This window comes from Phaseolus vulgaris, chromosome 10 (genome assembly GCF_051622355.1).
Source record: "Phaseolus vulgaris cultivar YP4 chromosome 10, ASM5162235v1, whole genome shotgun sequence".
Lineage (NCBI taxonomy): Eukaryota > Viridiplantae > Streptophyta > Magnoliopsida > Fabales > Fabaceae > Phaseolus > Phaseolus vulgaris.
Window position 1 is genome coordinate 40,913,509 of NC_143507.1, and position 27,739 is coordinate 40,941,247.

General features: G+C 29.1%; 3 protein-coding genes across 3 annotated transcripts; 1 reads left to right on the forward strand and 2 right to left on the reverse strand.

The window, feature by feature from the left end:
- Nucleotides 1-1,337: 1,337 nt before the first annotated feature.
- On the reverse strand, nucleotides 1,338-5,261 carry LOC137824536 (uncharacterized). Its single transcript, XM_090296175.1, has 10 exons — nucleotides 5,210-5,261; nucleotides 3,685-3,908; nucleotides 3,430-3,545; nucleotides 3,210-3,290; nucleotides 3,032-3,134; nucleotides 2,714-2,788; nucleotides 2,513-2,562; nucleotides 1,957-2,049; nucleotides 1,693-1,877; nucleotides 1,338-1,570 (listed from the first exon to the last, which is right to left on the reverse strand). The coding sequence occupies exons 1-8, from the start codon at nucleotides 5,259-5,261 to the stop codon at nucleotides 2,034-2,036; spliced, it is 717 nt and encodes a 238-aa protein (XP_090152301.1). The 3' UTR covers nucleotides 1,338-1,570; nucleotides 1,693-1,877; nucleotides 1,957-2,033.
- Nucleotides 5,262-8,817: 3,556 nt separating this feature from the next.
- LOC137812518 (cytochrome b5) lies at nucleotides 8,818-12,797 on the forward strand. Its single transcript, XM_068614538.2, has 4 exons — nucleotides 8,818-8,916; nucleotides 9,108-9,207; nucleotides 12,007-12,073; nucleotides 12,223-12,797. Exons 2-4 carry the CDS (start codon nucleotides 9,121-9,123, stop codon nucleotides 12,501-12,503), a joined length of 435 nt encoding a protein of 144 aa, XP_068470639.1. The 5' UTR covers nucleotides 8,818-8,916; nucleotides 9,108-9,120; the 3' UTR covers nucleotides 12,504-12,797.
- An 8,623-nt stretch (nucleotides 12,798-21,420) lies between these two features.
- LOC137818241 (cytochrome P450 78A3) lies at nucleotides 21,421-23,781 on the reverse strand. Its single transcript, XM_068621534.2, has 2 exons — nucleotides 22,580-23,781; nucleotides 21,421-22,403 (listed from the first exon to the last, which is right to left on the reverse strand). The coding sequence occupies exons 1-2, from the start codon at nucleotides 23,576-23,578 to the stop codon at nucleotides 21,777-21,779; spliced, it is 1,626 nt and encodes a 541-aa protein (XP_068477635.2). The 5' UTR covers nucleotides 23,579-23,781; the 3' UTR covers nucleotides 21,421-21,776.
- Nucleotides 23,782-27,739: the final 3,958 nt, after the last annotated feature.

Here is a 27,739-nt window from a genome sequence, read left to right on the forward strand (position 1 = left end):
ATTTTGTGTCATTTTCAGAAAATTAATGAAAGATGGAGCAAAGGGCTAGAGGAAGAATATAAAAGCTTTAGAAGATAGAAAACAAGGCCTTGGACATTCAAGAAATCTCACTCAAGCGAGTCAGTCTCGCCTAGGCGAGAATTGTATAGAGGCAACCCTTGTTTCAGTGTTAGACTCGCCTAAGCCCTCCTGATTTTTGCCCAAGACTCGCTCAAGCAAGAATGCTCTGAAGGCAACCCTTGTTCTAATGCATGCCCAACCAAACTCGCCTGATCTTCTCCCAAGACTCACTCCAGCGAGATTATTCTTGTCCAAGTGAGAATGCTCCAGAGACAACCCTTGTTCCAGTGCAGGCTCACCCAAGTGCTCAGGTTTCGCACATGTCTCGTTTAAGCAAGAATATTCCAGAGAAAGAAGTGTTTTGGTTCATGGATTTTGCTTAATTGAGATTTCGCTCGATTGATCACTAATCCAAAGACAAAAAAATAGTTATATACGAAGAAAGAGAGAGAAAAGGGAGTATTGGAAAACCCTAGAAATTGTACATGAAGGAGAAATGCTCCCAACTCTCTTCTCTTTATTTCCATTATCTTTTGGTGCTTGTAATGACTACCAAGAGTAGCTAGTTTCCTTTCTTTGAGATTGAATGTAATCTTTTTAAACTCTTATGTATTTTGGTGATATTTATATCACTACAAGAAAAATTGCTTTTAGAAACTAAATTTTTGGTTTCTAAAATGATAAAAATAGTCACTAACTTAATTAGAGACTAATTTAGAAACTAATAGCATTAAATGGCTAAAATCATGGTCGCTAATTTTAGATACCAATTTAGAATCTAATTTAGAAACCAATTTAATTACCGTTAAATAAAAACCAACTTAGTGACCAAATATATAGAAACTAATTTAGTGACCAATTATATAGAAACCAAATTAACAACCAATTTCATTGAAACCAATTTAGTGACCAAAATATATAAAAACTCATTTAGTGACCAAATATATAAATACCAAAAAAATGGTCACAATATTGGTTTCTAAATAATGTAATTTATTATAAAATATTATTTTATTCATCTACTTTTTTTTCTTTTTTTATTTATTTAACTACTTACTCTTTCATATTTTATATTTATTTGTAGATTCAAGTTCACTAATTTTAAAAGTTCATAAACTCAAAGCAATTATTTTCAGAATCAAAATATAGTTATAAATGAGAAATTTTTCAATTTTTTTTTTCAAATTTTACAAAAGAACTTTTTTATGAATTATGAATGTGAACTAAGATTGTGGTAGAAACTAGAAAATAATCACATAAACTCAAGATACTCGCCGTAGTTTGAAATCTACTTTCAACTTTTGTTAATATCCATGAGTTATATGTACAAGAAAGTTTAGTCTATTCCTATCTTGATTGAATTTACATTTTTTGTGCCTACTTGCAGCTCACAAGCTTCTGGGCTGGAACAAATCAAGGACGGTCTTGGAAGCTAGAACTGAAAGATTGTTACTTGCAGCTCACAAGCTTCTGGGCTGGAACAAATCAAGGACGGTCTTGGAAGCTAGAACTGAAAGATTGTTACAAATCAGTAAGAAACAAACGCAAACAATGGATAAAGGAATGAAAGAATGAAAATTGAAACACAAGATGAGTGCAGAATTGTAAATCATTGATTATTTATTAACTTACCTTCTCAAATGATACTAGCTCAACCTCATAATACAAAGTGGAGTTAGAAGGAACACAACAAGTTCTTGTTGAGACTCTGATGAGCCAAAACCATACCGGGGCGCAACAGTTAACAATGTCACCTCACCCTTCTTCATAATCAAAATAGCTTTGTCAAACCCATCAATTGCTTGTTATGCTCAATCCTAAAACACTCACATTAGCTAGCTTAATAAATAATTTAGTGGGAATCGGGAAAAACATTGAGACATTTTTTCAAGTTACCCTTATCAGTTTTGAATTCAAACAGCTCCCCTTCATCATCATGACCCTTCTTCAAAAACAAAGTACCATCTTGTAGCTTACCAATTACTTTCACTACAAGAATGCAAAAACAGGTAAGGAAACATCAGAACCATGTTTTAAATCCATAAAATGACAAGGTTATCATCCACATTAAGAATTACAAGCATTTACACTTAAATTCACTTTCTCTCCCTTCTTCATGGTTTTAACAGTGCAAATACTGATGTTATGAGGTTGGGCAAGAACTATGGAAACCTACAAAATGATTTATGTTTGGAAAATAAAAATCAGCACATCATTAAGATTTTATTTGGATAAAGTTCTCCATGAGTACTTATAGGAAGATAAAATAAGAAAGAAAAACATAATAAGTAAGCAAAAATCAGATTATTCTTAATCTAATTTGTAAAAGTTTTCTTGTACTAGCTTCTATAAAAATGATTCAGGCATAAACTAATTTTATGGAGAAGTTTATCTAAATAGGTCCAAATGATAAAGCAATTTAAACAGAAACTGAATATGAAAGTCCACTTACTTATCCCAAAAGGAATTCTTTGGAAAAATATTTGGGTACTTCTCTACTGGCTACAATTAAATACAGAATTTCAGCAGTTAACCTTCTCAGAAAACCAGAATACTTTCAATTCAAAACATTTCATCTTATAAACATATGGAAATTCAAGGCTTTATGCAAGATTTATCTTATACTCCAGATGGCTAAGAATATGAATAGTACCTGAGCCAAATAGCCTCTCAATGAAGGGCCAATTATTAAACCAATCACAACATGACTTGTTGTGGAAATGCAGTTCTAAGAATTAACAATGTAAAAGAGTTAGTGATGCTTACAGTTGACAGTCCTAGAGCTTGGTGTTCTTCTCTAAAAAGTTCAATGGCATAGGCTTGTTAAATAAAGTAGTTAGACAAGAAAATGTAGAAATGAAAGTTTGAAAGAGAATGAAGTTATAATCAACACATGCATTCAAAATTTGTATCCAAGTACTGGTGGAAAAAACAAGAAAGTGTGAAATAGTAGGAGTTAAAGATATGATACCCTCACTGGTCCTAGAAAACCATTGAAACATCCGAGAAGAAATCTCGTAAGAATAGCCATCCAAAAACTTTTGCTAAGGCCAAATAGTGTGTTGAAAATGACACTGAAATGAAGTAAGCATTGATAATTGTGGGAATCTTCAAAGTTAAGCATGCAGTTCATTGACATGTATACTTACACTGAAATGATCCCTGCAAGTATTACGGGTTTTTGACCAATGCGATCAACTATAGCTCCCCACAACAAAGATGTCAAACATCTGCCAAGCATGAATACAGAACCTACCACATTTTTATCAATATGTAATTAGGTATACGGGCAAAGATTTCCCCAATCGAAACTCTAGTATGAGAATCATTAAACTTGCTAAAAATAAAATCAAAATAAAAAAACCATACCTAATTGTGCGAACAACTTGAAGCCTGTGACACTGAAGATCATATTGCGTTTGAGCACCGTCACCGACAATATTCCGAGTCGCAAGCACGAGATATAGAGATTGAGAATGATTTACCTGAGCTTGAGCAAGGAAAGAGACAGTGAGATGAACCAATTGGACGAGATTGAGAACGAGAACGGCAGTGATAAAGAATAACGAAACTGAGAGTGAAGTAGATGAAGGAGACAGTGTGGAGAAGAAGAATGAGACTTACCTGGATTTGAACAAAGAACAAGATAGTGAGACGAACCAATTGAATGAGACTGAGAGTGAAATCAAGAACAAGCAATACTGAGAAAGAGGAACGAGATTGAGATTGAGATTGAGAGTGAATAGGAAGGAAACAGAGAGTGGAGTGAAGGAAGGTTGCGACTGAAGAAGAAGAAGAAGAGAGGAAAAAAATATTTATCAAGTAGAATTTTAGAAAAAGTATTTTTTCTAAAAAAATATATAAAAAACATTTAAATATATACAAACTTAAATAAAATAAATTTAGTAATAATTTCTTGCAAATTATTATTGAAATAAAATATATAAATATTTTATAAGAAAAATAATTCTAAATAAATTAGTAAAATGTACTTATTTCTAATAGCGTTAGAAATTCAAACTGCAGAATATTTTCTCATATTTAAAAAAAATTAAATAAGTTTTTAAAAAGTATGTATATCTATTTAAATTAATAATTTTTTTAATTTAAAAAATATTTTGAATTTATAATTAATTTAATTTTATGTTTAAATAAAATTAAAAGATTAAAATACTATTTTAAATGTAATTTTAAATTAATATTAATTATTTTAATATTATACTAAAAATAATAGTTTAGTAAATTTATTCATATTAATTTAAAATATTTTATAAATTAATAATTAATAATTAATTTTATAAAATTTAATTATTCTAAAATTAGTATCTAGATTTAAATAATAGTGACTAAAAATTTAAGTATCTAAATTATATGATGATTAGAAACTAAAAAATTAGTTTCTAAATTAAATTAAAAGTGACTAAAAAAATGGTTTCCAATTACATCTTAACAAGAGACTAAAAAAATGGTCTCTAAAAAAAACTTTATTTTTATTTTTATTATTAGCTACCAAAAATATAGTATCTAATTATATTATAATTTTTATTAATAATAGATACCTTTTTAGTAACCAATAATTTTTAGTTTATAAAATAGTATCTAAATTGGTTTCTATAGAAACTATTTTTTTTAGTTTCTAAATTAGTTACTATTACAACATTTTCTTGTAGTGTATATACTTGATATGGTATTTTCATTTTATGTTTAAAGCTTGATTCTACTTTTGAATAAGATCCTTGGATTTGACTGAAATATTTATGAGAATCTGACCAAAATGCAAATACTTTATATATTTTGATACTAGGAATAGGTTTTGATATATCAAATGCTTGATAACATCTTTTTTTCATACTAAGAAGTGTTAAATAGTCGAGGAATCATTGCTTAGGAGATGCTCTTAAGAATTTCATATTTAAGGAATCAATGTGAATGACTCTTTTTATTGATTCAATATCAAGTAGTTCAAAGCATTGTATGATTTTATTTATCTAAAAGACAAACGAGTGAGACAGATTAACTCCAATCTCAATCTTATTAACTAAACTCTTATCATCGTTTATTTTGTTTTTATTTAATTTTACAAGCTAAATTCACTCAAACAATAACAATATATAATGAATCAAATTAGTATACATATTTCTATATTTACTGTGTGTTATGAAGTAAATTTTAAGAGAAATTATTCCTTGTGGATTTGACATCTATCTCTTGAGACAAAATATTACATCTAACTCTGTACACTTGCCTAAAGAGTCAACATAATACTAAATATTATTAATTTATTTACTAATATTATTAATATTGTTATTAAAATTATTAGTATTGTCATTACAATTATTAATATTATTATTATTATTATTATGATTATTATTATAAATAATAGTATACTAACGTTAATATTTTTATTAATATTATGATTAATAATATTAGTAATATTTATATTATTGTTATTTTTAATGTTATTAATAATATTATTAATATTATTAATATTATTATTAGTATTATTAATATTATTATCAATATTATTATTATTAATATTAACATTATCATTAATATTATTATAATTAAAATTATTAATATTTTTAACATTACTTACTGAAAGTTGGATTCACATGGTATTATCCACGGATTCACATCATCTTATTCATGGATTCACATCTATTATATCGCATATGCAGGTAATATTAAAAATATTAAAAATCTTATTACTTTTATTAATAATATTTTTAATAATAGTATTTTTTTAAACATTATCATTGTAATTAATATTAATAGTATTAAATTAATATTACGATTAATAATATAAGTATTATTTATATTATTATTAATATTATTTTTAATTTTATTAATGTTATTATTAATATTTATTATTATTATTATTAAAATTAATTTTATTCTTAATAAAATTAATATTATTCTTAAGATAATTAATATTACTATTAATATTATTAATATAATTAATAAGTATTAACAATATAATTAATATATTTTTAGTATAATTAGTATTGTTGTTAATTTAATTAATATTATTATTAATATAATTAATATTGTTATTAATATAATTAATATTGTTATTAATATAATTAATATTGTTATTAATATAATTAATATTGTTATTAATATAATTAATATTTTTATTAATATAATTAATATTGCTATTAATATAACTAATATTGCTATTAATATAATTAATATTGTTATTAATATAATTAATATTCTTATTAATATAATTAATATTGTTATTAATATAATTAATATTGTTATTAACATAATTAATATTGTGATATTATTTTTAATATATTAATATTATTGGTATTATTAATAATATTAATAACAATAATTATAATAACAAGGATAAATATCACAAAGTATCAATATATATATATGAGATGTCAATTTATATAGTGATACATGGAAGTTTTTATTTAAATTATAATAATAATAACATAAAAATAAAATTTACATCATCAATTTCATCATTATTTTTTACCTTTTTTTTACATGATTTAGCTTATCATTAATTAAATCCTAAATACCTAATTTTAGACATTTTATAATTTAATACTCAACCAAAATTTTGTTAATGTCAATAAAAGTCAGAATGGTTTCATAAGTAATTAAGTTAATTTGTAGACAATTATTTATTGAAATGTTTAAATTGGTGTAATGAACTTTAAACTTTAATAAATCTTTGAATTATTATGGTTCAAAATTAATTGTACTAAATATTAAAATTCACAATAATAATTTATTATGCCCGAATATATCCTAGTTGATCATGTACCTCCACACTTAATATAATTTGCTTTCATGAAGAAAAAAAAATAATACTTAGACAAATTTTAAATAAATATACAAATTAATAGGATTTATTTTTAAATTGTATTAGTATTTTGAAGGACAAAATTATAATTCTGAAACTTTTATCTATTTTCAGTCAAATAACAACAAATTGGTAAATCGAAATTCCCATATTTCAAGATTCACCTTAAATCTGATTCTCTTTGGTATGAAAGATCTAGTCGTACATTTTTTAATTGAATGTGAAAAGACTACATGAAAAGGAAGTAAACAAACCAAATTTCAACGTTTGAATTTAATGATGCAAGCAAGCGTGAGAAACAATGCCACCAAAACCTTTTCCTTTCTTTTATGTGATTGAATTGAAGAGAAGATTTGAGGGAGAAAATTTAGAATAATTTGAGAGGAAAGTGAGTTTGGATTGGATATATTAAAGTAGATTTATGAGAAAAATTTATTGAAGTTTGTAATTGATGTGATATTGGAAAAGATTTTTTTAGTTTTTTAAAATGTATAAAATATAAGTTTACAAATTTGATAAATAATATTTTTTTTTAAATTATTAAAGAATTTATTATAAAATATTTAAAAATATATATTTGTTTTAAAATAAAAAAATATTAAATTAAATAAAATATGTATTGATAATTAAAATTAATACTAATAATTAATAAAGAAATTATAAGTATTATATATATATTAAAATATAGTTTACATACATAATCATATATAATTTATTAATTTAAAAAAAAAATAATGTCAAAGTCATTACAAATCTTTTCATAGAGAAAGAAAAAGGTTTAAAGCAAAAAGTTGCATCATTATTCGTATTTTCATTCTCTTTTCTTTTTGTTTTTCCAACTTTCTTCTATTCTTCCCTTTTCCACACGCCCTTAATATTTTGCTTATTTAAGAATTCAAACAAACTTTTAAGAAAGTCAAATAAGTTACCATTTAATTTATAAATATTTTATACAAACTTTTAAATTAGCCCAGTACATATTTAATGAATATAATTAATGTTTCTATAAGTTAATTTAAACTTTTTACTATCACTTTAATTACTATCTTTCATTAATTTATAATAAATTATTAAAAATACTTTACCTCTTATTTTTGTACGATTAAATATGTTTTTACCATATATTATAACACAGAATTTATGTAATATAAAATAATATTTTTTTTTCAAGAAAACTATCAAATAAATTTTTACTAGTCTTTTTTTATAATAACAAATAAATTTTTAACGTGGATTCTATTATATTATAATATTTATTTTAATTATGAGTTATTTTGAAATATTTTAATATCCTAATCTATACTAGAAATTTGTTCTTCCGGTAAAAAGATTTATTACTCATTCTAATAGTTACAATTACAGAAAAAGTTTAAAGTTAAAGGAAAGTCAATTTAGCATAAAAGAAAAAAAAAAAAAAATATATATATATATATATATATATTTAACTTTATTTATAAATCTAAAGTTTTAACTAGAACTAAAATTAATTTAACATAAAAATAAAGAGAGAGAAAATATATTTAACCTTACTCATAATTGATAATTTTTTACAATACATTACAGTTATTTTTTTTTTAATAAAAGATCATTAAGAGTAACACTCAATATATCCTTTCTTTGTTAAGGTAGAAAACGGTTTTTATTATCAATCGAATAAGCGTTTTTTATCATTAAATAAAGAAATTAAAGGTTATAAATAGTAAGATAACTTTAGTAATTGGTAACATTATTTTATAGATTTAATAAAATCAAGTAAGTAATTGTTTCTATTATTGATATGCATAATTATATTAGAAGTGACTAGTTTTAATAATTGGGGAAGGAATAATAAACGAGGTTAATATTTGATTAAATAAACAAAACAAATTTCCTTTTAAAATTGTAGAAAAAAAAGCTGTGTAGTCTTGGGATTTTCAAACTACAAGTATAAGTAGTGTTGGTCTTAGGTTGTTGGGAGAGAGAAACAGCATCAGTGTTAAAAAGTATACTGTTCGAGAGAAAGACCATCTTCTCCTTTCTATCTTCAGCAGCGTGTAAGAATTTTTCTTCTCTTTAACTTCTTTCCATCTATGCTTGTGCCTTTCTCCATTTCTCCATTTTAAGCCTTAGTTATCTGAATTTTTCTTGGGTTTTTAGTCTTGAACAAATCTTTTTCCCTTTTTGTGTGTTGTATTGTATGAATAATATTATGGCAATGGGGTGTACTTGGTTTTTCTGTGGGCAGCGAAGAGGCAGTGATGAGTTCAAGTACCAAAACGTTTACCTTTGAGGAGGTGGCTAAGCACAATCACAGGAAGGATTGTTGGATTATAGTCAAAGGGAAGGTCAGTTTTTGTGATCTGGATTCTGTTTATTTTATCATTTGATTCTAGATCTGTTTTCATTAGTTCGATCTTTTATTTTTCCTTGGATGAATCTGATGTGTGAATAATCTATGGATGAATGTTTAGGACTTTATCTTACTTGATTTGACTGATCCTGGGGAGTTTCCTAATTTTCCTCATACAGAGGGTTCGGTTTATTGAAAAACAAAAACTGGCTATGGTTTTGAACAAAAACCGTTGATTCAATCCCTGTTGTGCTTGGCATTTAGATTTTAGAATTTTGATATAAAAGTAATCAAAATTCTTTCATTTCATCAATTAAATCCCTAACCATGGTTTGTACAACAGTAATTTATGCTTCCTACAATAATAAACAGGGATTCTCATACAAGGATTCTGAACACCTTATGATAACTGATAATAGCTCTTACTGATTAACCAGATTAATTTAGCATACTCATCATGGGAAACCCAAAAGCCCAACACAATGCAAATGGGTTAAGTGTTTATACTAGCTCAATAATAAAACAAATCTCTTGTGGGAAAATGGCTAAAATGTTTGATTAATTGAAGAGTTGCATTGTGATTGCTGAAATCATGTAAAATTGTGGGAAAATGCTTGATGTGGCTGCAACTGTGGTAGTGAAGAGTGCTTAGAGCATCTCTTACCCAGAACCACAAAATAGTTAAGCATAATTTTGTGAATCCTACATTGCCATCTAGGATGCTAAGAACTTTTTTGTTTTGTCTTTTCTCTCCAGTGTTAAGAACTCATTTGAAGTTCTTCATCTACCTCATCTCCTTCCCTTTCTCTTTCACAGCTCTCACATCTCCTTCCCTTTCACTGTTCTTCAGAGTTCTTGGTCAAGAACAATTGTTCCAGTGTGGAGAACTTTCATCTACTCCAACCATAGTTCTTCTAAGAACAATTCTTAGGTTGAAGAACCCAACAATAAAGATGGTCTTAGGGGGTTAAAACTACTCTTCTGGACTCAAACACTATAAGCATATATAACTAGTCTAGATTCAATGTTATAAGATTTTTTTAATGATGCAAATTCTTTCCTTGTGAAATTCATTGAAAGATGGATAAATCAAAGGGCTCGCAGTGGGAATATGGAATTTAATGATTTAGAAAGTTGTTTGGGCATAATTAAAAGACATTTATACTATTTGTAAAATTGGATTGTCTTTTATTTATTTTCCCATTTTGGCTTTATAGCATCTGCAAAAACACAACTATGTACAATTATTATATTCTTAATTTTGTTGAGGGCGGCAACTGTTGGAATTTGAAGTTCAATTTTATCTCAAACTATTTCTGTGATAAAACTGTGTCACCGGATTAGTCATTGAACATGAATTAGATTACATACTCCTGGTTGGTAAGGAGGCTATGTATCGATGCTTGTTTATCTTGCTATGATCTGGTGAGTCTTTTCACAAAGTGACATTGATGTGAAGTTTATTTTTATTAAAGGATAGGATTCTCCTGTCTAAATAAGTGGAAGTTAAATGAGTTATTTTTCAAGTGCTCATTACATATTATCATAACACTATCTGAGTTAACAAGCTTCATAAACTAATATATTATCTCCTATCGAGAAGAAGATTTTGCTTTCTAAATTCTAGTTGCTAGAACAAGTTGCTTGTGTGAAATGTTCCATTGCATTTTAATTAGCCTCTACTCCTTTTTGCTTTTTATCGAAAGAACAAATGTTATTAAAGAAAATACAAACTCATTCAGAAAAGGGAAAACAATGAAAGAAGAAAGTCTTCAGACAACTTTTCCAGCAATGAATCTGAGCCAAAAGAATCCCTACCTCTCCAGGTCTCATAGACCTCTAATCTTCCAAAGCTTCATATAAACAGCTTATTCAGAGCTCGCAAAAGGGAACGATCACCTTCCTCTTTAAGAACTTTACATGGTATCATATATTAATGGCTCCATCAACAAACACCTCTGCATCCATCACACCCTCTTCAAGCACTCAGAATCTCAATCTTTCAAAAGTACCTCCACTTCTTCTGATAACCATCTCTTGTGATTTCTGGTATTGAAAAAACTATGTTGCTAAAACTCTTGATTTCAATTTTCGAAGACTCTCTGGAAATCATTTCCTCTCTTTTCATAAAGCCTATAATGTTTTCAGTCCTATTGAGGGATGCCACACCCCACCACCAGCTCTATCTAATCAGGATGACATCGATTCTTCCCTCCCTGCGTATCAGTAAAAGAAAAGAATTCCTTATTTGTAATATCATAAATTTAAATTATTTATATGAATGGCAACCGAGTCATTGTTTCAATGTTCTATTCAGACTGTCTTGAGTCTTAGAGAAAGATGAACACACAGTCAATAATTAGTTAGTTCGGAAACTTTAGGTACTGGTAAGGCAATTGATCTTATAAAGTTATATATATAGATCGAATTATAAACAACATTGAAGAAATATCCATCTCTAAATAGATTGACCAATCAAATAGTTAAATACATTTGCTTTTGCACTCACTGTCTGAAAATTGAATTGATTAAATTACACTATGCACTGCAAAAAGAACCAGTAGCGGGGAGAAACCTTTCTAGATAGAATAAGATCCTAGTTTTAACCTTTATTTCGAGATGTCAAATACATACACCAAGTTCCCGTGGCCTCTGATTTCTTTACTTATCCTTCTTTTTCCTATTTATAATTGCTATAGAAGCTCAAGTAGATGTTCCTTGAGATTTGTTTTGTGAATAGTAGGACTGTATATAGATCAAAATAATTTACCTAACACGCATTTCATCGTGGCAGGTTTATGATGTGACCCCATTTTTGGATGATCATCCAGGAGGTGATGAAGTTTTAGTGACCTCGACAGGTAATTAGTTCATCTTGGTTAGTTAATGTCATTAATATGCGATCAGAATCTATTTCCTCTGGCCTAGTTTGCTACAATAAAGACAGTGAATCATTAAAAAACAGAAAAAATAATAGACATGGACTAAGAATGTTTTGGTCTTTACACAGAGAAGGATGCCACCACTGATTTTGAAGATATTGGCCACAGTGACTCAGCAGTTGAGATGATGGAAACATACTTTGTTGGGGAGGTTGAAACCACCTCTATTCCAGCAGTACATGTTCCCAAAAATACTCCACGCCCACCTACGCAAGCACCTGCCCACGATAATCAATCTTCTGGATTTGTTAAGATCTTGCAGTACCTGGTTCCATTGCTGATACTGGGCGCTGCCTTTGCTCTGCAGTACTATGGCAAAAAAACCAAGTCCACTGAATCAGACAATTGATATGAGCTGTGGCCAGAGTTTTAGTGCATCCATCATTCAAAGTCTATATCAATAGTGTCCTAGTAGTAATAAAGTGGCGGCAGTGTTGTTTCTTTTTCTTTTTTTGGGTATCATTTAAAAGTATTTTGCTCTCTCAAAAATATCATGCAGGGATTAATTTTGTTTCCTTGATTTGCTATGGCCTCTTTCTCAGTTATGCTAGTTGCTCATTTGGACTCAATCTAGTATCTCATGAATAATATTTTGAAATAGATTTGATCAAACCTAGTAATTGGAGTGACATTTATTGTATTATCTGTTGTGTTCCATGTTTGATTCTGTATCCCTGGCTGAATAGTTAGTTACAAAAAAGACCGAATCATTTAATTGCAGTAAGCACTTAGTAGAAACAACTATCTTTTTTTGGGAATGGCCTTATGTTGACGATATTATGTGAAAGTTGTGTTTGTCTTTTTCCATATATATTAAATGCATGAGATCCTATTAAAAAAAATTGTTAACATTTAGAAAGAGATTACCACAACATTCACATGAAAATTTTATCTGGGAAGAATTCATTCGGATCCATTTTGTTTGCCTGATAAGCCCAGTAAGCTGATCTAACCCTGTTATAAAAGTTATTGTTCTTGATCTAGGATTTTTGTTTAATTAACATATTGAGCTGTATTAGGGCATATATATATATATATATATATATATATATATATATATATATATATATATATATATATATATATAATCGTTAAAAGTTTCAGCATTAGACTGGTCTTACTAGGTTTTAACAACAGTCAATGTACCGTTCACAAATTTTTAGCATCCTCTAACCCACCCTCAATTCTATTAAGCACGTCATTTTGGCTGGAAAACTTGGTTGGATGAATAAATTTGTTTCATACACCACCTTTATTCTTTTTGTTTTAAAGGAAGATGAAGAAGAAGAAGAAAGGGATAAAATTTGATAAATGAAAATTAAATTTTTTGATAATCATGGTGAATCCGTTGTAGACCCGTTATAATTGTTTGAAAAGTGACAATAGAGGTATAGATAGATGAAAGAGTATAAAGTTTAAGATTCGGTCCCCCACTGAATGAATCCCAATGACAAAATGTGTCATTTAGGTGTAGACATCATTGGACCCATGTTCCTTTGTGAGCTAGAGGGCAATAACCAAACGCAAAATCTTGTTTGTCCCACTTTGTTTGGCCCAAATATGTGCCAAACGACCCACGAACCATTTTGTCCCGTTTGTTATGTTGTCATTTGCATATTTGAGCTCACCTTCTTATTTCAGCTTTCTTTTTCCAACAACGTAATCTACCTTCCTTTTTTTGTTTTTTTTATCAGTAATTTTTTTTACCTGCCTTCTCTTTTTCTATCATGCAAAAGGATAAACTATAAAGTATATGGATGAATATTCCACGATATTTTTTCGTTAATGAGACAGGAATAGGATAAAGACTCAAGCTTCAACTGGTGTCACTGTCATTCATGTTTCATAGGCTTTCGGTAGCATCAGATTTTTTTTTTCATGTCTTTTGACAAATCTTTACAAGGAAAAAAGCTAGGGTAAATTCTTTATATCTTTTTAGCTACCACTTTATATATAGGAAAAAATAGTGTTCGTTTTATCCTTACGTTGTTCTATAATTTTATTAATTTGATCCATATGCGCTGCCAGCTTTATTATTGAAAATGTAGAAAGTGACACATTTCAAACCTTTGAAAACCATTAAATATGTAACAAATGTATTTCATCCTAATGTTTGTTCACATACATTAATTGGTGTTCTTATTAATAATGCCAGTTTGCAAGAGACTGGTAATGGTGGTTTCTCTAAAATATAACTATTCTTGCTTTAGTAAAAGCAAATATTATATATATAACCACTAAAATTCATTTTCAATCATCTTTACATAAAAGATATCATCAACTAAAACTACATATTTATCTACTAGTACCTTTAAGCATTTGTCCTTTTATCTTTGAGCAACATAGATTTCTATAGAAGGAGAAGTCTAAGAAATCAAACTCTACTTGGGACTAAAATCCATATGACACTATATTCTCATCAAAATGCACTCATACAAATTAAAGGGTAAAGTTCTCACTCATAAAAAGAAAAAACTAGAAATATTGATCCACTTCCAAGTTTTGAATTTTATGGAATCTAGAATTACTCACTTCTATGAAGTTCGATAGACCACAATGTTCTAACAAACCATCACTCATGTCTATCTCTTCTCATCACTTTTTTCTATATGAAAATGTTCCTAAAATTACACTAAATAATCCTTTTATAAAAGTTAGTGTATTCCTTAAATATTCCATTTTATTCTATTCAATTCACTATTTGTTTAATAAAAAAAATGTTAGTTAAAATTATTGTTACAAGTTGTCTAACATCACCCTTACAATTTATCCATCCATAGAATTCTTGCTACACCTTATATTAGAATTTACAGTTAAAGAACAGATGATGCAGTGAAGATTTCACTTGTTACTAGTAAAAAGAACAAAGATTGTTTTCTCTTTTTTTATCATAAAGAAAGAATAAATAAATATAAACTACTTTAAGTGATCCAACCCTAATACAAATCTAATCGGAAACAACCAACAACTTCACCCAACCAAACTTAAGCTACTAAAAAGAGAAACATAAAAATATCACACAGGCGTCATACTCAAACTAAAAGTCTGTAAAGTCAGGAATTTTTAATCATAAACAAACATGTGAACGGATAGACACTAATCTGACCAGGAAAAACAAGTGTGCGCAACTTTAGATGTAATCTAAGACAAGACCTTTAGTTGGACCAAAGAAAAAATTTCAGAATGATATATCACTTCACCTTTAAAGATGCATTTATTCATATGCCTCCAAATCTCACCAATAACTACAATTCAGGCACTTCCCAAAAGACATTAATATAGGTTGGAACATTACACCGTTTAAAATACAAAAAATGTGAAACAGGATCAATATAATCTACCGATGTCACCCCAAGCCAAGCACTACACTAGTTTCAAACTAACCAAGTTCTACATTCGAAAAACAAATGTCTTGTGATATCCTTTGTCTCCCCACACAAACAACAAGACCGACAATCAACTACAACCCTTCTTCTTAACAAATTGGCTTTAGAAGTAATCGTGTTACCCAACACTCTCCAGACAGTAAAATGAGTTGAAGATATAGCTAAGATCTTCCAAAAAGATTTAAACACAAATTGTTTTCTCTTACATCTATGTTCCTTTTGGACAAGGCCTTTTTGTCTATGTATTGCCCATAATAGCTCTTCGTGTATATATTAACAATTTTGACTCCATGTTGCATTTCTAATAGCTTAAACATTGGTTGATTGTTTTCGCACCCATTTGTCATCAACACACAATGTTGGATGAAACTACTCGATAAATGTTGCCAACTCATCTAACATTCCAATTTCTCAACCCCTTAAGGTCTTTGTCCATAATTCTTTAAACTAATAATTTTTCATACTCAATTTTCGAATAAATGTTAGATTCAGATCAATTATTTCGTTTTTTTTCCCTTGAGTGATTTTCCAAATTTCTTTTACTAAAGGAACACTTTTTCATAATTCTCCAACTTCAACTATCTATTAATCCCACCTTGTTTTGCATATAAAACTTCTACTTAAAGGGTCTTGTTTTCATGAAACATCTTTCAATGTCACTTTCTGAAGAGAGTCGTCTTAAAATTTTCAATGTTCTTGACCAAGTCCACCTTTTATCTTTGGAAAAAAAATTTGTCTCCCATTTAATAACAATTTATATAATGATTCACACATTTTTTTAGGTTAGGTCAATTTTTTTCTTTAATTTTTTTTAAAGGTTTCACTATTCAAATTGATTACAAAATGAGTACACAAATAACTTATCTATTCATACTCAACCTTTCTCTGAAAATTCAACTCAAGTATTCTTAATTGTTACTTCTCGCTACAAATATATAAGATAGAAGGTAGAAAATATTACTCTTAAAGAAAGGATGTGGCAAAATGACTTCACAAAATGAAGAGTACAAATAATTGGATTAAAATTATTACAAATAAGACATAAGTAGTGTCCTACTTAGTAATTAGTTTGATGTTGGTATTGCAAGAAAATAAAAAATAGAGTCTTTTTCACTTTACAAGCTACACTCTTAAACAAAAACAAACAAAGAACAATATCAAGTAATTGAAAAACTCTTTTATCCTTTTATTTTTTCAACAAGAAGATTATGTTAATATTTTCTAAGATTTTTCATCGTAGTATGAACTAATTATCCTATCACACAATATTGCAAAAGTACAAATAGACAAGAAGAATGACAACATGGTGAATAGAGTTACCACAATTTGGACTAGATTTAAAATTTTATGCCCTATGAAAGCTTATTTTCTTATCAATTTTCTCATTAAGTTACCTAAATTTGAAAACCAACATGAATGATGGTCTTTAAACGTGGACTACGTCTTAAACAAGAAGGGAAGTGCAACTAGAGTAATCCTTGAAGGTCCTGATGATATTATCCTCGAACAAGCCTTTTGGTTTGAATTTCAAGCATTTAACAATCAAGCTTAATACAAAACATTGAAACCCTAATTGCTCATATGCAATTAGCAGGGTGTCACATTCATGGTAGTCAACATATGGCATTCAAAGGGAGTTAGAAAAAAAAATGTTGAATTCCTTGAAGAAAAACTTATACATAAAGGTAAAATCTTCCTTGTTGGTTAGGGTTTCATGTACACCATTTATTCGACAATGCAAACCTTAAAAATGATTTGTTCAACCATATCATTACTACATACATTGAAGGAGGAAATATTTTTTCAAAAAAAATCTCACAATATATACTCAAAGGAATACGAACCAACTTTCCCGAGTATCTAATAGTATGGTAAACCTATGTTTTCATTTTCCCCTGGCTAAGCTCAACCCAATTGTCTCAGAAACTTCTTAGGTAGGGGCTTTTTAATTTATGACTATGAGAGGACCCTACGATGACCATGTGTATTAGGAAAATAAGGATTACTGCCACATTCATATTAGAGGAAGGGGAATGACGTATTTTGTCCATATAATTCCCCTCTAAATAAAAAAAAAGTCAATATGAATCTCTAAGAACGATCCATCATTGATGTCGATAACCTTCTTGCTTGCAAAGGACTACCTTTATAAGAGGAATTAGAAAACAAAGAGTACCTACCGCAAATGAACAAAAGCAAGATTGTGAAGGAGGGAAAAGTAATTTGACAAAATGCTCTTGAAACCTAGAAGGAGTTCAAACCTCAAAATGAGACAAGTGAGTTTGAAAAAAAGGAAGCAAGGATTTTAATATGGGAAACGACTTGATATCTCAAAATTTCACCTCTTTAGAGGACGGCATCACAAGAAATAAGGTGATTTTTCTGCATATAATATAACATTTCAAAGGTTTCAAAATATCTCGTTAATTAGCATTGAAAAACACTTCCTAAATTATTATTTATAAATATAAGCATTTAAAGATAGAATAATGATTGTTTGTTAAGATAAATAATTGTAAAAAAATCGTCTCATTAAAACACTCATAAAAGTTCAACCTATCATTAAAAAAATTGTAAAAATTCGACCTCTCTATAAATAGTCGTACAAAATCAATCTTTATTAAACGAGATCTAATAAGTAGACACACTAAGCTCTTTCCATCTTCCAAATGGAAAACTAATAGTCACTTGCTTGTTTTAATATTTTGTAGAGTTCGAATTAAAAGAAGTTATGTACCTATCTAATTCCTAGAAACTCGTATTAACATATGTGTCAACTATTATGGATATGTTAACTAAATATAGTCATTATCTATTAATTGGCTTAAATGGTAGAGTACTTGACTTAAATGGTTGAGTACTGAGCTCAGAACTAAAAAAAAACAGTATTAAAGTATTTATTCATAATATCAAATATATTTTTGGTTACTTAACTTCATTATTAAAAATCCAAAAATTTATAAATACATATCAATATTAAAGGAAATACTCATTTAATACTTAATTATTTTTTATACTTTTTACTTTGAAGTTTTTACTTGTTTAAACATCATAGAGTATTTTGTAGGTAGATCTTTTCTTAGTTTTGAAAAAAAAAATCAAAATTCATTTATACCTAATACTAAAAAAAATATTTGACCCATTTACATCTAAACGAGAAATCTTCCTTCTTTCTTGTAAGATTATTTGTTTCCGTCTTCCATTAAGAATATTTGTTTTATGTAATGTTTGTTTGTTGGAATGTTACATTTACTGTGCTCAACCTGCAAATTAGTCTTGATGCAAGATTTTAAATGTTACGTTCAGAATATTTATTAAGTTAAAAACCACAGGAAAAACATAACTATGTGATCAGAAATTTGATTGTTTTGTTAATTATAAATTAGAAGTCATCGCATTTTACTCGAATTGAATATGTTAAAAGTATTGAATAGGGGATCTGAACTTTGATAAAAGTTTTGATGTACAAAATGCAGCAAACCCATTTTTAGTTTCTGACTTTGCAAAAAAAAACGTATTTTAATCCTTTTTACTTTATTTTTTCATTATTCTTTTATACTAAAAGGGAATTAAGTGAATCTCTTTTGTCAAGTCAAAGACAAATTGAGAAATTTTAAAACCCTAAGCACTCTCACTCCCAACATTGAATTTTGGGATTATAGCATTCACTTGAGGAAAAAAAAAAAAAAGGAGTCGTGAATAAAATGTTCAATCATTCATTCTTGGTAAATTAAGATAAACTCTTGTAAAAAAACACCTTTTACACGATTCATTCATGTCATTTATTTTATTCTTTTCATATTCTTTTTTGTTACTGTGTAGGATAAAAATGACACTTGGTAAAATTATAATAAATAAATAAGAAAAAGAGTTATTTTTCAAACCACTTTGGGTTTTCTATTGAGGGAATAGTGTGAAAGGGAAGATCAAGGAAGCATAGGTAATGTTCTATCCTTCAATAAGAACTAAGTGTGGATATTCAACCCAATTAGACTTACATTATTACATGATTGATGTCATGCTTTCCCATTTTGTCAACCTTCAAAAACAAAGCTGAATCTTGATACGTATGTGATGTTATTCAATTTCTAAACTTTGTTTTAAAATAATACTCATATGGGAAATTCAAAAGGTACAATTTTTTTTCTATAACTAGTAAATACCAATCACTCTAATCATGTTATGTATAAGGAACACTTTTAGTAACTTCACTAGAAGTATTTTAAATCTTCAACAATAGTGATACGTGTTTTAACCCTCCACATTGCTTTAAGCTAATTCAACCGAGAGATCAACTTAACAAGAATTATTGCAGCCCAGATTCATGGTACTCAGGTGAGTAAATACGGCATATTCTTATAATTAAAAAAAGAAACAAAAAACGTGAGAGAAAACCTAAGTTAGACAAAATAAAAGCATGAGTATATTTTTCTATGTCCTTCATATAATTGGAATTGTCAATGCAGTATTCATTTGTTTCCTAAAAAGTTGGAACAAGATATTCAATGAATTTGGATTCTTATCCGAGACATGTCACTACACTTGGGCCCAATTAAGATGATAAACGTGTGAGTTTTGATGAACTAGCCATAGTTCTTATCCTTAGGGTGCACTAGTAGTAAACAAAAATGTTATCTGAAAAAGTTTCTCATTACATTGGAATGGTTTCTGAATCCAATTACACAACAACGAAGAAGCGACAATTCTATAGGTGTAAATATTTTGGTTACTATGAGTGCAAAACTGCAATGACTAAAAATCAAACGCCATGTTCTTGAAGAGGAATTGAGAGAAAAAAAAAAGGCACCTCTGCTTCATGAACATAGAATAGAAAGAAAAGAGGAGAATAAAGTTGAAGTTGACAAGAATAGGATAATTGAAGACCACGGTCAACTAAATTGGTTTGACTTAAATGGTTATAGCCAACTATGTGTACACGAAATTGCCGAAAAATTTGTTAGTATTAATGATTTTGAGACCCTTTTACCTATCATACCATCATGATAGTAACAAATTTACTGAAATGAGGGCAAACCCACTTTACATAAAATGAAATTGAAACTGAGCAAAAGGGGAAAAAAGATTAATAAAAAGCATTGTAATAAATAAAACATTCCCTCTTGTGTATGTGCTAAATTTGAGTAAGATGTACCTCTCTGTGCTGTCAATTACATATATATAGTTGAAGTCTTACTTCTCCCAAGAAAATTGAACATATAGATCAATGTGGTCCAGTTTGTGATGACAAAGAAAGAGTTTGTGGTGTAAACCGTCATAGGTGGTAAGAGGTGAGGACAAGTTGAAAACCAGAGTTGCCCCCACCCATAGTAATCAACATGTCCTTGTGCATAAGAGTCACAATTGCCAAGGAACTACAAAGCTGAGGGAACCATGTACTTTGTGTAGTGGCAGATGAGTCCAAGCTTTTTGTCTGTCACTGCATAGTGCCGATTTCTCAATATTCAAATCTAACTTTTATTCACAACTCCTACATCATACATAAAACACCTCCACAACTTGCAATTCCATTCTTCTATTTTTATATTTTTTTCTGATAATAAAATAGAATAGACAGATGATGAAAACGAAGAAGAAGAAGAGGGTAAAACATGAACATAGGCCCCACCAGAATACTGCTTCTGTTCAACCATGAATGAAACTAATTAGACATAAGTAATTGAAGCTGAAGCTCACCACCAATTAAGCTTCACTCGGTTACTCACAATTATCATGTAATCACGTGTGCTATCTTGTCTATAGCTAGCTACACTCCCACTGGCATTATGTACTGGTGTACTACCACTTCTAGTACTGTTATATATATCACATTATTATTTAATTCATTCATCGCCTTCCATTTCAGTTTTTAACGACACATTGTTTAAATGGTAGAGCCAAACTTAAGAACTTGTATTACTTTTACCAATATTTACAATCAAAATAGATATTATCTAATTTTTTTATAACCGGACAACTTCAGACTTCACTGTCATCTTAAAAACCAAAAACCAGAAAAAGAAAAAAGAGAAAAACCTGATGACTCAAAGGGCCATGCACTTAACATTTTAGTGACTTCAAAGTGTCATGCACCTCCCTCCAACCCCTGCCACATGCAAAACCTTCCTCTCTTTTTCTTTTTTTTTCTCTCTTTTTCTCTTCCCATTGAAACAGAGAGTTTCAAGTTAATAACTTAGATAGACTTAAACATGACTATTATTATTATTATTACTATTATTTTAAGGGCTTAGTCCACGCCTAGGACGGGCTTTAACACAGAGGGGGTTGGCCATTTCGCAAGAGAGCCTGAGCACCTCAGTTAGATCAACCCCACGGGCTTCATCAGATGGTAGCCATTGAAACTCGTGCAAGAGACTGGCCACCCAGAAGGTCACCGTGCTCAAACCCAGAGTCTTTCCGGGGCAAGTCCTCCTACCCGACCCGAATGGAGCAAGTCTCAGATCCGACCCGAAAACAGAAAACTCCGTCTCCAAGCCCAGGAACCTCTCCGGCTTAAATTCCAGTGGGTCCACCCACACATCTGGGTCCCGAGCTATGGCCCACATATTAACCATAGCCGTGGTCCCTGCGGGCACATGATGCCCATCAATGGTGGTATCAGTGATGGCCAAGCGGGCCCAGGAGAGAAGCGGGCCTGGAGGGTGCAGCCTCAGAACCTCCTTCACCACCGCTGGGAGATAGACCGTCACCGCCACATCATCTTCCGTCAAGGCACGTGACCCACCACCAACCACCTTGTCCAGCTCCTCTTGCACCCTCCTTTGCACCTCGGGATGAAGCACCATCCTCGCTAATATCCACTCAATCAAAACCGCCACCGTGTCGGTCCCTCTAAATATCATTTCCTGTGCAACAAATAAATTAAAAATTAGCAACATAAAATAAAATAACTTTTCGTAACCAATAAGACATTTATTTATTTATTTATATTTTATTTAACATGTATGATGTGGTAGCAAGTAATTAAGTTCTTAGGTTAAATTTATATTATTTATTTTGGTGGGGATTAAATTAGACTTACCCAGAGGACAGCAATCATGTCCGAGTGAGACAATTTATCTGGACCTTGGAGAGAGAGCAAAACATGAACGAAATCGCGGTTGGTTTGGGTTATGTCGGCTTGATGGTTGGCGATGATTGAACCAACGAACCGGTTCACTTTGGGGACGAGTTTTGAACAAGTGAACCGGATTTTCTGGAGGTCAAAGTCTTTGAGAAAAGGGATATGGTCACCCCAATTGAGGGTACCCAATAAATCGTACCCCTGTTCCACCAACTGGGAAAGCTCTTCCATTTCTGCGTTTGCCTCATCCAGCTTATATCGTTGTCCAAAGACAGACCACATCATGTTGTTAAGAGAAGCTTTTTTCAGAACATCGCGAAGCTGAAAGCCACCATGGCGGTTCCAGAAGGAACGGGTCATTTGGGCGGCGATTTCCGCCCGTTGGAACTCGGAGGCCTTGATTTGCTTGGGGCAGAAGAGGTGCGTGGCGGCGATGCGGCGGAGGGTGCGCCAGTAGACACCGTACGGGGCAAAACCGATGGCGCGGTTGAACATGAGGCTGTAAGCAGATTCCTTGATTGGACGATCAGCAAAGACAGAGCTGGTGAGAATCTCCTTGGCCACATCCGGATGGCACGTGACTATGGCGCGTGTGTCTCCGAGGCTGAACGCCATGAGTCTCATGGCGTTGCATGCTTTGGCCGCCGCAAAGATACGGTGGTGCGCGAGGGAGGCCATGAGTTTGAAGCTCCCGATCATAGGGTAGCCTCTGGGACCGGGAATGATTTTGTCAGTATCCGAGGAAAGGTTAAGGTTGTTGGTGGAGGTTGAAGTGGGCTTTTTCCAGGAATGGAAGGAGTAGTACTTGCCCCAAGCAGGACCACCAGGGTGAGACCAGTAGAAGAAAGTCATGGTTAGCCAGAGAGAGGCCATGATCAAGAGTGACCATGCAATGTTCTCTTGAGTACATTTGGAGGCCAAGGCCAACACCCACAGGTTATCAATGTGCTTTGTCATACTCTTCACTTGAGAGAGAGAAAGAGAGAGAGAGTTTGAAAGAGGAGATTGAGTTTGAAAAGTGAAGGAAGAGGTGAGTATGGGAGATGATGGTCCGTGTTATATATAGGGGCAGATAGCCAGAGGACTGATGTGGCTAAAATCATAACGGTTATAGTTAGACTTGTGTTTATGTTTATGTTATGTTACACATACTACAAGACACCACACACTAACCTCATGGATTGTATATCACTCAAAAATAATAATAATAATAATAATAATAATAATAATAAGGAATTGATTCATGGAATAATAATAATAATAATTAAAATTAAGAAAATTAGGAGTGATTCTTATATGGGGGAAATAATGTTTGATATTGAGATGTTGGGAGGATGTATGATACGGTTGCTGGGATTATTAGTTATGAATGAAAGTAACAGGAGAGAGCGAGTAGTTGTAGAATGTAGTAAAGTATTTTTATTTTTATTTTTTTGTTGAGGAAATGTTTAGAACTGCGCCGCCAATCAAAAAAGTAATTTCCTAGATTAGAAGGGGGTGATTTAATGCACGCGCCATTGCCGCTTTGGTGTATAGGGTATATGTACCACCCATCCCCTCTTGCTTTTACCCACCTCTTTCTATTTCTCTTTCCCCTCAACACAACAATTTAGAATATATACTTCCAAAACTTTTACCTTACCTCCTTCTTGCTTCTTATTTCTATTTCTATTTCTATTTCCATTCACTTCATCTCAACTATTCTTTTATTGTCAAAATTAACTAATAAATACTTTTTTATTTTTTTATATTATTGTACTTTCAATACATTTAATATATTTTTACATGGTTTAAATCATAATTATTTTTTCAATATATTTTTCTAATGATAATAATAAAAAATGAATTTTAAACTAACTCAATTTTATATAATCAGCTTGACATATTTTTTTCACGATAAAAAAATTTGTGTGTGAAACTATATATTATAGGTGATTAATAACAATCCAATAATTAGATAGTTAATCTGATAAACTCAACAAACTTTCATTAGAATAGATATAAAATAATTATAATATTATATTGAAAAATTAATTTTCGATCTAACTTAATTTATAAAACTGACTTTATTAAATGAGATATATATTATTTATATATTATGCAATATGATTTGTTTTATTTATATTGTTTTCTAAATAATAACTGTTGAAACTCCTTGTTTGACAAAGTTCCTTTTCTAAATATTAAACTTGTTTATTTATTCAACATCGGAACTCACGTCTTGTTTGTTTCAAAAAGTTAATCAAACTGACATACTAAATGAAACGGAAATATAATAAAAATATGTATTAAAATAATTAATTAATTAATTTTTTTAAAATTAATTTTTTTATGTAATATGTTAACAACAATCATCGTATTATTAAAAAAATAAAAAAAATTAATTTAAATACAAAAATTTTATTTTAATATGTTATCTTGATATTCTTTAAGAAAATATTAAAATAATTTTATTTTAACTAAAAAAACAGAGTTATTATTATTATTATTTGTTACAATTTATTATTTGTTTAGACTTAAGAAATATGAGAGGAAGTTATGCCACTTGAGACACAGAGCGTTGACAATTGAACTCAGGGTCCTTTTAGTCTTAAGGTGTCCCAATTTAAAATTAAGTCTTGTAGGTTATAGGAACTAATTGCACTTAAGAGTAACCGCCATATTCTTTCCCAATATCCGTTGATCGTTTCACTTTATCTTTAATACTAATTATTCATTTAACATCTTTTACTAACTTCTTAATAAGCAATGAATCTAGTCTCTATAATTTTACAACATTCATACAATAATATTTAAAGGGATAAAAATTAAAAGTTCAAACATAATTTCAGTCTTTCTATTTTTTTCAATTTTTATATTTTTATATTTTTTATTTAAAATATAGATATTTAGTGTTTTATTTTCAAAATTAAAATTTAATTTAATTGTCATAATTTATCTTTTTTAATGATAAGATTATGACTTAAATAACTTTGTCAATTCTTATAAATTTATGAATTTGGTACATGTTATTCAATAAAAAAATTCCTTTTCTTTCAATTTTTTATAAAGTTTTTATTTGATTTTAGTTTTTTAAAATTATTTTAAGAAAATACTTTGTGACTAAAAGATACTACTAACAAATCATGAAATACAAACTAATTTTTAGATATTAAAACTAATTAGTTGTTATACTGACTAAATTAGAGATCAAGAAACTAAAAACACTTTTGGTTTCTAAATTGATTTCTATTTGTTAAATAGTTTCTAAATTAGTATCTAATTAGCAACCAAGTTTAACTACCGCAAAAACATTGGTAGCTAGTTAAATACCAATTTATAAATCATTTAACAATGATAAAAAATAAATCAATAAATAATTTAATTTTTAAAATGATCTTTAATTTAATTATTATACCAACTAATTAATTTTGATATTTAAAAATTGATTTATATTTCATATATTTTCTCGTAGTGATATGAAAAAGTCAAATACAAAAATTTTATTGATATGTGTGTACATCAGTTTCATTTAGGTGAAAGTAACGTATTTATATATATATATATATATATATATATATATATTTATATATATATATATAAATTTTGTAGGAAAAATATGATCTAGAATTTATAAAAATAATGTTAAAAAATTAAAATTATTTGTTTTATTTTAAGTTGATTATTTTGATGGGCTCCTTTATACTTAAATTTGTTTTAACAACCAATTAAACAAAATATATTAATTGGTACTAAAAAAAGTTAGAAACTAAAGTGAATCTATATTAAAATGTAAAATATTTAGCCAAATTTTTTTATTAAAAACAAAAAATCATGAACAATAACTCATTGAATAAAAAACCAGATTTAAATATTTTTTAGTAAATTCAGAAGAATAAAATATGTGTTTGGAATAATGTATTCCAAATCATGTTCATTTGGAGAGTATAAAGATCGTAAATACGAGATATTTTTAATATGACAGAGAGAGTTGCACTGGATAATACTCTTGATACTGTTGAAGAAGAAACATTATATGTAAGTAAATTATTGTGAAATCAAGCCAAACATAAATTTATAAGATACATCTAAATTAAAATTATTTTAAATAACTCATGATTTTTACATTCAAAACCTAAAACATGAATATGAAACTCTCGTATGATTAAATTACATCTTAAAAAATACATCAACATAAATAAAGAAAGAGAGAAAAAAATTTGAAGTTGAACATGATCCTGTTTTAAAAATGGTAATAAAAAGGACATCCTTCTTTTTTTCACTAAACATGAGACCCACCAAAATTTGCTTCAACTAAACTATCAATTTAACATCTCATCTCTAAATGGTTTTACATATTAAAATAATATTATTGTGTTATATTTACACGTTTCTCTTATTTATCTAGGCATGACTTCATAAAATAATTTTTTGACACAATGTAATATCTTTAATTATATGACTTAGAAAACTATATCATACAAGTAAATATATATTATTCACATTATTATCAAATATTATTAAAAAAATTATATGAAAGTAGATAACAAAGGATTTTAACATATATAAATATATCAAAATAAAACGTTATAAGAAAAAAATAAACTCCGAGTTGAGTTCTTTCACCTATAACATTTTTTACTTTTCCGTGTAACACAAGATCATCACATATTTTAAAACAAACACAAATCAGAAAGTAAAGTAAGCTAAAGGTTTTTAAAACTTTCAATGTAATTATTTAATTTATTCATTGTTGAGAAAGAAAAAAAAAACTTTCAATGTAACTTTAGATTTCAAGGAATATAATTATAAACATATGAATCACCATGCTTCATTCATTACACTATGCTAAACAATCAAGTGTCTCCAATTAACTCCTACTCAATATCACTCATGCTAGAAATCCATTAACATACATACATAAACATTTATCTTTATTTTTTAAAGACTTGTGCATTGAATTTGACTCAGAGATTTACACATGTCATATTATTCTTATTATGATAACTCTCCACACAATGAATCAAGTATGTTCATAGGACAGGGTTAATTCATATGACCTTCCAAACTAGTTATTTTTCAAATCTCAAACTCAGTCATATGAACCTCCTTTGACTTTCACCAACTGATAATCTTCAT

What these genes read in the sequence shown, in the direction of transcription:
- LOC137824536 (XM_090296175.1), bottom strand. Translation starts at nt 5,261, where the DNA reads ATGTCAAATCCACAAGGAATAATTTCTCTTAAAATTTACTTCATAACA. An exon ending in AATTTACTTCATAACACACA is followed by an intron (nt 3,909 to 5,209) that starts GTAAATATAGAA and finishes ATATTTTTTTAG; the next exon opens with AAAAAATACTTTTTCTAAAA. An exon ending in TGTTCTTTGTTCAAATCCAG is followed by an intron (nt 3,546 to 3,684) that starts GTAAGTCTCATT and finishes GCTCAAGCTCAG; the next exon opens with GTAAATCATTCTCAATCTCT.
- LOC137818241 (XM_068621534.2), bottom strand. Translation starts at nt 23,578, where the DNA reads ATGACAAAGCACATTGATAACCTGTGGGTGTTGGCCTTGGCCTCCAAA. An exon ending in ACATGATTGCTGTCCTCTGG is followed by an intron (nt 22,404 to 22,579) that starts GTAAGTCTAATT and finishes TTTGTTGCACAG; the next exon opens with GAAATGATATTTAGAGGGAC.
- LOC137812518 (XM_068614538.2), top strand. Translation starts at nt 9,121, where the DNA reads ATGAGTTCAAGTACCAAAACGTTTACCTTTGAGGAGGTGGCTAAGCAC. An exon ending in GGATTATAGTCAAAGGGAAG is followed by an intron (nt 9,208 to 12,006) that starts GTCAGTTTTTGT and finishes TCATCGTGGCAG; the next exon opens with GTTTATGATGTGACCCCATT. An exon ending in AGTTTTAGTGACCTCGACAG is followed by an intron (nt 12,074 to 12,222) that starts GTAATTAGTTCA and finishes GTCTTTACACAG; the next exon opens with AGAAGGATGCCACCACTGAT.